General features: G+C 44.4%; 1 protein-coding gene across 8 annotated transcripts in view; it reads left to right on the top strand.

Moving 5' to 3' along the window:
• The window catches only part of NAV1 (neuron navigator 1), a 279830-nt gene that overhangs the window by 157195 nt on the left and 110120 nt on the right, over nucleotides 1–12515 (top strand). For all 8 annotated transcript variants that reach the window (XM_082227392.1, XM_082227391.1, XM_082227390.1 and 5 more), the window contains one exon: nucleotides 5351–5453. In XM_082227392.1, the coding sequence (XP_082083518.1) occupies nucleotides 5351–5453 (103 nt within the window). The remainder of the gene's footprint in view (nucleotides 1–5350; nucleotides 5454–12515) is intronic.

Below are 12515 nucleotides of genomic sequence, written 5' to 3'. Positions count from 1 at the left end.
CCTCGACAAGTGTGTGCAGCCTTCAGACTGAGCAGCCAACTCCAAATTCCTGCATGAGAGGTTAGACTGGAATTCCTGGGAGCAGCAGCGGCAACAGCAGCAGCTCATATCCCAGGGAATGAGCATACCTGCTGCTGAGTGTATCAGCTGCTGTCATTCATTCCAGCTTCAGTCAACTGGCTGCTTTCCCAGAGTTTCCGTTATGGCTCCTGTTTTGTTATTAAAAAGAAAAGAAAAGTCTCTCACCCATCCACACCACCTCTTTTCCTCCAGAGTTACCACCACAGATACCCTGGCTAAGTTGAAAACTGCTTTAAAATGTCTTACGGCATACGATTCCACTTCTGCCAGCTTGGTTATGGGCAGGATACAAGATGAGATTTGGGCTTCACACCTGATTGCCAGGTGGGTTGTGCCAGAAGAAAGCAGGACAGAGCAAAGGGTTAGGGAAGCAGCAGTGCAGCAGTCTGGCTGTGCTGCACCCATGCCTCAAGCCTTATAAAACATGAGAAGAAAGTGTCTACTATAATTTTCCAGAAATAATACTCAAAGCCACTCAGCAGACAGCTTTCTGTGGTTCAGGCTACCCTAAGACCCACCACAGCTACTGCCTAGCACTAGGCAGAAGTCCAGTGCTTTGGAGAATTAGCTTTGGATAAGCAGCCCTGCCAGGGCCACAGCAGGCAAGCATTGGGCTTCATCCTGCTTCCTGTCTTCCTGAGTTCACATGGCACTGGAAACTTCAATTATGCACATCCCACACCATCACAGTTGTATTCCAGAATGGGACCTAATTCAGGGTGGATTCATATAATATTTCCTTTGCTTGCTTCCTAATCTGCTCTGAATTTCTGCAGCTATCTTTGCACTCTATGAACTTGTGGTTCCTGCTCTTTTCTTAATGGTTCAACATACTGTCCAGGACGTATGCCTTCCTGTTGGTTCTTCCCCCTTTTCTCTCACTAAAACTGCTATATAGTCTGTAAGTACCATGCTGGATAATCTACAGCAGTCTTTACCAACCTCTGGTGCCTGCAAGATTTTTGGACCACAACTCCCACCCTTCGCAGCCAACATGACTAATGGGCTGGAATCATGGAAGTTGTAGTCCACAACATCTAGAGGCCATCAGGTTGAGAAAGGCTGGTATACAGAGAAGTAGCTTTCAAACTTTCTACCTTTGGGGAGCCTTTACCATATTGATTTATTGGTTGAATAATTCCTGTAGCACCTCTGTCTGTTAGGACCCAACTAGGCATGACAATGATGGATCTGAGTGTTTCAAGCTCAAGTATGCCATAATAGTACCAAAAACAGGAGGTGAGGGTTCTGGTTGAAAGTGCAAAGGATGAGGTGTGCAGAACCCTCATGGAGGAGGTTTGCAGAACTCTCCTTTTCTCTGTAGCTTATATCATCACAGTCTCTCCCTCAGCTGGGCTCCAACACTGGAAATGAGCCCAGCTGGGAGAAAACTCAAGTCCTTGGAGATAGAGGCTGAAGGGAGGCAATAGTAGCAGGTGAACTTTGTCACTCTTGTGCCCTCTTTGCATCTTACATCAGGCTCTCACCTGCTGCTTTCTATGTGATTGTGGCTGATCTGACTGTACATTCCCTGAAGTGCTGCCACTGAATCTAGTTTGGCCCTTACAGAAGATCATGGGGCATGTTCTAAAGCAGGTGTAGGGAAACTGGGTCCTTAAGAGTGTTGTTGGACTGCAAATCTCATCATCTCTGACTATTGGCCATGCTGTCTGAGAATGTTGGGCGTTGGCATCTTAAGAACATCTGGAGGGCGACTACTTCCCCACCCCCACTCTGTAATGCACAGTCAGTTCAACCAGGGTGCTGGCCAGGCCTCTTGGTCCTCATCCTCTAGGACTGAGAGTGAACCCTGGAAAACTTCAAACCCTTCTGTGTTACTGCATGTTGCAGGGCAAAAATAGGTAGGGAAACTGCCTTTCGGGTCTATTATTAATGATTTTCTCATTGAGGGATCCCTGATAATATAGTTTGACAACCACTGCTATAGAGAATAATAGGCTACAGTGACTGTGGCTGAATGTGGGTCCACTGTTTGATGCTTATCCTCTGAAGCAGAATATTCTAAGTTCAAAATAAGGTCTGCTTATGATGGCTCAGCAGGAGGCCAGTATTATTGACGTATGAGTTTAGTCCTTTGAGAACAGAACTCTTTGTCTGACAGGCTCTCCTAATGGCAGATGTGTCAGATGTCCCAGGTGTGTTATGCTGTTGAGAAAATAGGATGTTTCTCTCCCCATGGAACTGTATCACTTTCTTATCTGCCAGGAGTGATGTTGCTGCACTGTTTATTTAATTGACCTGCATATGTTTTATGGCCTTTTTTGCATTGTTGTTTTATAATTTGTTTAACTGTTGGTTTTGTAGTGTATTGTGTTTAGTGATATGTATATCACCTTGTGTGGGCTGTGCTTAAAAGAAAGCAGTTATAAATGAGGAAATGATTATAATGATTATAATAGCAACAATAATGCAATACTCTTTAGCATTCATGAATGCTTTGTCTGGACCAGTGTTATGGCACAGGAAAATTGATTCTGCATATTACCCTAGAAGCTCTGCTGAAGGGTGCTATGTATGTGAGAGAGACAGATCAGGTGACACTAAGCATTGCAGCCTGCACCTTGGCAAGCAAAGATGGCTGGTTTGACTTGGGAGGACAACAGGATTTCCTGGGCCTGGTACACTGAATGTGGGTTGGACCTCCTGCAATCTGTTGGCAAGAACTGCTGCTTATACATTAACTTAACCTGGTCTACCTCACAGGGCTGTTGCAGATATAAGACAAGGGAGGGGAGGAAAACATACACAGCCTTGAGCTCCTGGGTGGAAAAGCAATATACAAATATATGCCACATAGCGCATAGAATGGAATACAGTGGTACCTTGGTTCTCAAACATAATTCGTTCCAGAAATCCATTCCAAAACCAAAGCATTCCAAAACCAAGGCATGCTTTCCCATAGAAAGTAATGCAAAATGGATTAATCCGTTCCAGACTTTTAAAAACAAACCCTTAAACAGCAATTTAACATAAATTTTACTATCTAACGAGATCATTGATCCATAAAATGAAAGCAATAAGCAATGTAATGCAGCCACACAATCAGTCAATCAGTAGCTGAACTGAGTTCCACACAGTCACAAAAGCAAAAAAGCCACAAAAACACAAAATAGATAGCAAAAACAGATAGACCTCAGTGTAATACTCAACACATAAGTGTGGCACTGAAAACTGAAGCATAACACTCAAAATGGAAGTGTGATACTGAAAACGGAAGTGTGGCACTCAAATCGGAAGTGTAACAATCGAAACGGAGCATGTTCGGCTTCCGAAAAAGGTTTGCAAACCATAACAGTTACTTCCAGGTTTGCAGTGTTTGGGTTCCAAGTTGTTTAAGTACCAAGGTGTTTGAGAATCAAGGTACCGCTGTACACTGTGGAATGTGCTCCTGCAGAAGGCAGTGGTAGCCACCAGCTTGGATGGCTTTAAAAGAAGATTAGACAAATGCATTGAGGACAAGGTTATTAGTGACTGCTAGTTCCATACAATAAGTATTATGCTAGCCATAAGCTGTGACTACTGTGCAACAGCTTTTATGGAGTTTCTGCTAATATTTAGTTGAAATATGCTTCTTTGGCATTTCCACCCATTAGTTCTAGTCCTGCTCTCTGGAAGCTTCCAGAGAAGTTCCTCACAGTTTAAAATCCTTAGAGAAACATAGTGTAGAAGGGGATTTAAGTCAGCTGCAGGGAAATAAAAAACATGGAGAAATGGACAAAAATGAACAGCTTGGCCTAGTTTTGGAACAAGCTATTGATGTACTGGGGGCTGGTTCCCAGCTGCCAGTCTGTGTTTTGTAGACAGCTTTAACATTAGACACAGCTGGGTTTACTACAATTTTTTGCACCATAACACTCACTTTTTTCCTCCTAGAATGTAAGGGGAAATGTCTGTGCGTGTTATGGAGCGAATGCCTACGGATGGCAGGGGGATCTGCTGCAGTCGTGAGCAGAGGATCCATGGTTCCCCTTCCTTCCCTCCTCCGTGGCTCGCTTTGAAACAGCAAAGCGGGAGAAGAGCCGCTGAGTGGGGAGGAGGGAGGGACAGAGAACCTGCTTGCTTTAAAGGAGCAAAGCGGGAGAGGAGAGGAGCTTTAAAGCATGGTTGCTTTAAAGGAGTCCGGTTGGCTCCTTTAAAGCAACCATGCTCTCTGTCCCTCTCTCCTCCCCACTCAGCTTGCTAAATAGCAGCAAAGTTTTTCAGCTCGCTAAGCCGGGGACGTGGGAGAAAAGCAGAGCCTGCTTGCTTCAAAGGAGCAAAGCAGGAGAGGAGAGGAGCCTTCTCCTCTTATACCCCTCTTCTGCATTATTAGCAGCATCCTTCTCCACCCACCCCACGCATGTTCCTTCTCCCCTTAAACCCCTCGCCTGCATTATTAGCAGCATCCTTTTTTTGCATTGGGCTACCCCAAACTCAAGGGACACGGGTGGTGCTGTGGGTAAAACCTCAGCGCCTAGGGCTTGCCGATCGCATGGTCGGAGGTTCGAATCCCCATGGCGGGGTGAGCTCCCGTCATTCGGTCCCAGCTCCTGCCCACCTAGCAGTTCGAAAGCACCTCTAAGTGCAAGTAGATAAATAGGTACCGCTTTATAGCGGGAAGGTAAACAGTGTTTCCGTGTGCTGCGCTGGTGCTGGCTCGCCAGAGCAGCTTCGTCACGCTGGCCATGTGACCCGGAAGTGTCTCCGGACAGCGCTGGCCCCCGGCCTCTTAAGTGAGATGGGTGCACAACCCTAGAGTCAGACACGACTGGCCCGTACGGGCAGGGGTACCTTTACCTTACCTTTACCCCAAACTCACTGTCAGATCACATGTCTGTGGCCACAGCATGAACCACAAAAATAATACATCCACTGTTTTGTTTAGAATATATTTTTCTTGTTTTCCTCCTCTAAAAACTATGTGTGTGTTATGGCCGGGTGCGTGTTATAGAGCGAAAAATACGGTATTTTCTGCAAGTTTGTGGTCCTTCGTTAAATTTAATTTCCTGTGCAGGGCACAGACACATGCACATGCCGTCAACTCAGAGGGAAAGAGAAAAATGTACAAGTAGGATGGGCAAATAGGGCACACATACCAAGGTTAATAGGAGTGTAGAGGTTGAGGTGGTAACAAGCAAACTGAGGGATGAAAGCTTTACAAGGTATGGTGGGGACTGCACAGAGCCCATGCTTGCAGCAAGTCCATTGTGATGGTCATATTGTATTTTCTGTTATTCACTATGGAACTTCCATCCTTTTCTTCCAACAGATCCTGAATCCCAGAGAAAGAGGACAGTACAGAATGTGCTTGACTTGCGGCAGAACCTGGAGGAGACCATGTCCAGCTTGAGGGGCTCCCAAGTAACTCACAGGTGAGACCTCTGCTCCTAGATTCCCTTTACTCTTGACCACCAGGTTGATAGTTCCTACTTGGATGCATCGCAACAGTTCATCTGGCCACATTCCATATCAACCAATTCCTGCTAGGAAATCTGCATTTAAAGTCAGAAGATAGAGCACTGCTCATCTCATAACAAGTATGAGATGTTTCATAACGTTGGACTAGGAAGTTTTGGGTTGTTAGTTTTTTTAAGGTTGCTGTGGTTCACTGCCACATTTTGCCCACAGACTACCCTTGCTTGTGGACATTTGGCCAAAATGAGATGCTGTTGTGCAGTCATTTTAAATAGCTTGGTTCTGCTGTCTAACCTTGGACATCTTTGTTGTATGCTGTGATATGACCATGCCTAGAGGGAGGTTAGGATGTATCAGGACTGCAGCAGCCAAAGCTTACTGCCCCAAGGGTGCCCCTTCCATTCAGGTACTCATTTTGGATCTTGAAGGGGAAAGGGCTGTGTTTCTATTGATTTGGCCTCCACATTTATTTGCTGAAGCTTGGTTCCTTCCACACTAATTCCCATGGGAGACTTGGCAACTCAGTTACAGCGTTTTCCCCTCAAATGTGGGTAGATAGTGGTCAACAGATTGAGGGTGAATACTAACAAGACTGAAGTACTGTTTCTGGGGGACAGGGGGTGGGCAGGTGTGAGGGATTCCTTGGTCCTGAATGGGGTAACTGTGCCCCTATCTGCTTATTGAACTTAGTGTGGGTATTCAGGGAAGAATGAATTTGCATTGTGGGATTCAGAATCATGTGTGTGCTCCTTGCTTCAAAGGTTGCTTTTAAACACCTGTTTAGCATTAGTTGGATTAGTCCTGCTTACACTTCCTGAGAGATTTGAATGGGGTGGTGCACATATCCAGAGAGAGGTGTAGCATCTTATTTCACAAAGTACGCCTGTCCCTTTAAGGGCAGCAATTGCATTAATGCCACGTGGTGGAATTGTCCCAGCAAAGCCTCAGTCCTGGACTTCTCTTTCCTCAGACCAGGGCACTGGCAGTGGCCTCTCTGTAATAAAACTTTCCCTTGGCTTTCCACTGTCCAAGTTAGCTAATGCAGTGACAGCAGCTTTTCAGACCTCCAGTGAGCAAACCACAGCAATGTTTTTGTGTGTATCTATATCATTGTAATTTGGCAGGAGAGACAGAGAAGTTGGCTGGCAAGGTGAGCTCATTCCTCAAGCTGAGCACATGGAATTTGTGATCAGGCTGTCACTCAGCACGAGGGAAACAGGGACACTCCCCTTCTGCTTTTGGTCTCAGAGGTTCTAACTTTTGCTGGGATCCTAAAACTACATCCCTGAGTTTTGCCTAGGGAAGCTAACAAGCAGACTGGGGAGGATCTCTCATAAGAATAGTCAGTACGGAAAGGTGTGGGAAGACTTCTGGCAGTACAACCTCTGCTTCAGACAATGACACTTCAGCTCCTTTCCTACAGAATCACCCCGTGGCTGTAACTTCCTGGTTTCCAACAGCCTGTGCTTGAACTTACTGAAAGCCACTTGGAAACACTTGCTGCTTTATGCTTAAATCCAAATATTAATGCTGCTTATCAGCTGTTTATAAATATTGTACTATACACCAGCTGAATGCAAGGGAAGGTTGCTGTTCTTGAAACAATCCCCCCCCACTGCTGCTCATCTTTCTCTCCCCGTCTTTTATCACCCTCCCCACAAAGATTTTGGTTGATGATGCACACTGCAGAACAAGAGTCTCCTGCTGCCTGCCTCACTCAATTCAGGCTGGGAGATGCCAGATGAACCCCACCCAGATGAGTCACTGCAGCATGGGGATCCAGCAAGGGAGGAATGCTGCTTTGCTTCCAGTTGATTTGCTTTGCTAAATGTGGAGATGTTGGATCAGGGGAGATTGCTTCATGGAAGGAATCCAAGGCATTAGTTATTCATAGAGGAAGGCTGGACTTGGGAGAGCTGGGCTAGCCAAGACGCAGAGCAAGGTAAAAAAGCATAAGCTCCCTGGGAAACCAGGGGAGGGGGGTGGGAATGGAAGCTCAGAATGCACAGGGAACATAGGAACACAATCCATGTCATGGGAGGTGTCTGTGTGTACATATGACCACACGTTTCTGCAAAAGAAGGTTAAGAGGGTGCATTTTAGCCCATGCCCGCCGGGCACCTGCTCTTTCATTCATTATCTTCTACCTGGACTTTATCCAAGGTGCTCAGAGCATACAGCAACTCTGAGAGTTAGGTTAGGCTGATCACAATGAGTGTTATGGTTGACTGAGGATTTGAACCTTGGTTTTGTGGTCTTAAATTCTAGCCACTATATCCAGTGTCCAGAAGACTAGTTCTGAAAATCCAGTGATCACACATTGCCCCAGGTTCAGTGTATACCTTTTATGATTTCCCCAGCTGATTTCACTACTTTGAGCTCTCTTGTCTCAGACCAGGGACATTTGATGCTCCAGATATTGTTGGGCTCCCTCAGTCCTAGTCCGATGTTGCTGGACTCCAACTCTTACCAGTCCTGGCCAGCATGGCCTATGGTCATAGGTTATGGGAACTGGAGTCCAACAACATCAGAAAAGCCTCAGACTCCCTATCTCAGCCTTAAGGTATAATAATGTACTGTACTGGGCTCTGCCCATCTGTCTCTGCTTAAGTGGAATCTTTGCCGCCTAACTCTCCAGCCAATTTGTCAATGTGAGATCACAATCAGTCCTGCCTGTTTCTTCCTTGTTGTTTTTCATTTTAATTAGTAGATGTTGTTGAGCCTGAAACCAACATGCTTCATCCACAAGTAAGCACCACTGTGTCTCTCTTAGACCATATCAGGAGCAACTGGTGGGCCATCACTTGGTGACTTAACCTTAGTGACCTTGTGACATGAGGAAGCACAGACTGTCAGGAGGAGTGGTCCTATACCACTTTAGCCTATGTTGACATGAACACATGCAGGAGAGGCAAGTTCCACTCATTGACACATGGTCATTAGAATGCCTGAACAGAACCCTATGCATATCGCTCTATTAATGGGGTCTCTTTTCAGGAGTTCTAACAAATTCCTGTAGGTTGGGTGGAACCTGCTGTTTGATGCCACCTTCTCCCCCCCCCTCTATGTTTGCTATAGTGACTGAAAAAGGGCGCATGCATCTTCTCTTAGTTTGACTGTTTTGTGGCTTGCTGTTTAATGCAGCCACTATAATGTTGTTGTTAGGACTTGAGTATTATTGTATTGGTTGCTGGAATGGTTTATTTTGTTACTTAGTTTTCGTTCTTTGCTCATTTTTGAAATGAACCTGGATTATGGATTATAGAATAATGTACACACACACACCTGGTGTGAATCAAATGTTGAATGTGGTACCCACAGAAAACAATATTTATTTCTTTATTAAATTTGTATACTGCCCTTCCCTACAATTTTGTCTTTGTTCTCACTGAGGTGGTATACCTGTAGAAAGCTGTAGGTTTTTTTAAAAGAACTGAGGACTACTTCAGCTAAATCTGGGATAAATCCAGGTTTAATCACTTCTTGTTCGGTATTTCTCTTGGCAGAGCTCTCTGCCTAAAAACTTGTTGTTAGTGTAAACCAGTCCTAAACTAAGAATACAATATAGCATTATTTGTAGGTTGGAATCATTGGGGAAGCAAATTAAACAAAGCAAAACAAGACGTGTGTGTGTGTGTGTGTGTGTATACAATGCATAAAATAGCACATTACATTGAGCCAAGATCTGCCACACCTATGCTTTCACCAAAAGATTAAACCATAAAATAGAAGAATATAGCCTGTGATTAGAACTAAATCATAGGGTGCCAAAGTGAGCAAAGATCACACGGACTTAGAGAGCAAGGATTATATTTGGCAAGATGACACACAGATGATTCAGTCTTGACCTGTCCTCCACCTCTAGTATTGACATTCTTGCAGGGCTAGATCCTGTCCACTCAAAGCCTGGGTTAGAGCAACACATTCAGGAAAACTAGATGGAAGAGTTCTTCCTGGATTGTACCGTTCATACTGCAGATTGCGGCAGGGGTCATGTTTTAGATATTTCCTTCTGTAAATAACTCGCTACATGTTGAAAACTAGCATTTCCTGCCAACATTTCTACCTGAGAACCCAGAGAGCCTCTGCCAGTCACATGCCCTCCAGACATTGCCGACTGGGACTGTTGGGAGGTGGAGTCTAACAACATCTGGCAGGTACCTTGTTGGCTAACCCTGAAACAGTCAATTCTGGGATGGACTAGTAGTATAAGGAAACTTTCTTCGTTCCTAATTTGACTCATAGTGTAAATAGGCTGATATTTTGTTTTCTTAGTGTATTAATAGCTATTTTATGTTATTATTGTTTTTAAGTCATAGTAAGAACTGCCAGCCATTTGTTGAACACAATTTTATTTTGGAAGTAGCAAATGATGGTGAACCTGGTAGCTTCCTTGATTAGGCTTCTTAAACAATGTCACCTTGTTGTATATCAAATCTCTGTTACTAGAATTAACTTCCTCTTTCTGAGCCTTGTTCTTCAAAGCAGCTGCTATTTGAGGATCTGCAATCAGCACCAGTGCAACAGGAGCCAAATTTAACCCACTTCTTATTAATGTTGTGGGTCCCATACACTCCTCTTTATGACACACTGCTAAAATTAGCCACTCCAGGTTGCAGTGGTGGGATTCTGTTACTGAGAGTTGGAGCTTGATGCCTGATCATCAGGTCTGGAGTTCTTGAAAAGCAACGTTTCATGTTAATGTAAATCTTCAGGCTGGGAGGAGTGTTGCATACTGTGTTGCTGTGTGCACCTCTGCCAGCAGGAGGCACTCGGTGATGAGGGAAGTTATTCAGATCTACCAGCCACAGTAATGTAATACTTTCATTCAGACCAAATAAAATGTGGCAAAGTAGCTAGCAAGCTTTTGAATTCTCCGGAACCCTTCTATAGGCTGAATTTTAAGCAAAAGAGAAGCAAAGGAATCGAGGAGAGAGGAAGCCAAAAGGCTTTCAGTTTGCAACAGTTTCAAGATGAGTGCAGAAAGCATTTTGCAGGCTTAATTAGATTGGAGTGTGCAATATTTATTAATAAATTACCATAGGTAGGAAACAAGTTTTTGGCTGCACCAAGGACTATTTGGGCTAAGAAACTGCAATGGCTGGCTGCCCCCCCCCTTTTAAGGCAGCAGCTACTCAGATCAGCCCCTGGGAATAAGCAAATCACAAGTGTCCCTTTGGAGGCAGAGAATATAAGTCTGAAGAAACGTAGCACATTTTATTTTAACAAAGCTGGAGATTAATTTTAGGTGATTCACTAGATGAAGAAGCAGTAGAGGTCAAATTGGATTGGATTGCCTGGTGGCTGGAGAGGATGTATGCTTCAAAAGTGGAGCCCAGCTTTGCGTGGTAGGAAGTCAGCTTCATCCAGTTTTAGAATCTCTTTCCTGGGCACCTACGTTTGGTATTCTGCAAAACACTCTACCATTCCCCATGTTCCAGATCAAAGTGTAGGGGCATTTCCCTCTTGGGATGGCCTGGAAGGTGTTCTGAGCATAATATTGGCAGGTTTCCCCACCAAATTAAGAAGGCAATAATTTTTTTTCCTTTAAAACACCCACACCCCACATTTAATTTCAGTTTAATACAACATTTGTGCATCAGTGTAATTATTGAAACCATGTCTGCAGGGCTTTGTAGGCTGAGCTCCATCTCTCCCGGAGCTGTGAATCCATTCCAGAGATGGTTTTAATCATCGCTTTGTATTTGATGTCCAGTAACTGCTTTTATTGAATCTAAATGAAAGGCATGCCTGGAGCTGGGGCATCAGCAAGGGCCATTAACTCCCATGCTTGCCTTTATTTGTAATGGAAACACAACACCCTTCACTGCTGTGTTGAAAAAAACCCTTCACGTTCCTTACACACTGGTTTCCAGGTCTGCCTTTCAGATCACAGTGGGTAGGGTGGGGTGAGGGAGGGAGGGAAACTTGAATTCTGAACTTGCTGGGTACTTCTTTTGGGGAAGGACCATAACTCAGTGGCAGACTATCTGCTTTGCATGCAGAAGGAACTAAGTTCATTCCCCGGCATCTCCAGATGGGGATGTCGCCTGTGTGAAAACCTCGAGAGCAGCTGCCAGTTAGTATAGTACAGAATAATACCAAGGTGGATGGACCAACGGTCTGATATAAATCACCTACCTGTGCTTCCAAGTTCTGTAATGCAAAGCGTAGAAGTGCTGTTATCCAGCTGGATCAGGTGAACATGTGCCTTCCCAACTGTATTTTAACCTTTGCTTGATAGCCACACAAGTGCGCATTGAAAGACAATAGTGTGACACTCAGTTCACACACAATGGATTTGAATCAAAAAGTTTTTGGCTAGTAGGGAAACTTGAGTGGAGAACTGGCACCATTCAGGCGGCACTATCCAGGAGCTCACACGGCCAAATTTCACACCACACTTCCATTGCAATCCTACAGTGGTGAGAGAAGCTATGCTTATCTGGAATTCTTCCTTCCTATGCAGCTAACTAAAAGTACTTGAGCTCAGTCCTGTGCTGTAGCTGGCAACCTGTTAGAGAAAGAGGGCAAGTAAGACCGATAATGCGGAGCGAGGGACTCACCTGCTGCTGAGGGCCTGAAGGGCCTTGCCTGCCTCCTTCCATCTGGGCAGAGAGGGCTCCGTTTTTGTTTTTTAAATTGCTTTTATTTTTTATCTTTGTCATTTTAAATTGTAATTGATATAAATGCTGTATTCTTAGTTTTAGATTTTATGATTTATGTGGAAATTGTTTTCCATTTGGTTGTGTACTTTTTGATGTGTTTTATTTATTGCTTATGACTTGTTACATTGGTAATTATGTAAATCTTGTCATGTTGTAAGCCGCCTTGAGCATTGTTTTAACTATGGAAAGGCGGCATACAAATAAAATGATGATGATGATGATGATGATGATGGTTGCCTGTACAGTGGTACCTCAGGTTAAGTACTTAATTCGTTCCGGAGATCCATTCTTAACCTGAAACTGTTCTTAACCTGAAGCACCACTTTAGCTCCTTTAGCTGCCACGCCACCG

The sequence above is a fragment of the Podarcis vaucheri genome (assembly GCF_965113315.1).
Source record: "Podarcis vaucheri genome assembly, chromosome: 6".
Taxonomy (NCBI): domain Eukaryota; kingdom Metazoa; phylum Chordata; class Lepidosauria; order Squamata; family Lacertidae; genus Podarcis; species Podarcis vaucheri.
Note: the sequence above shows the minus strand (reverse complement) of the source record. Positions and strands in the feature narration are given on the sequence as shown.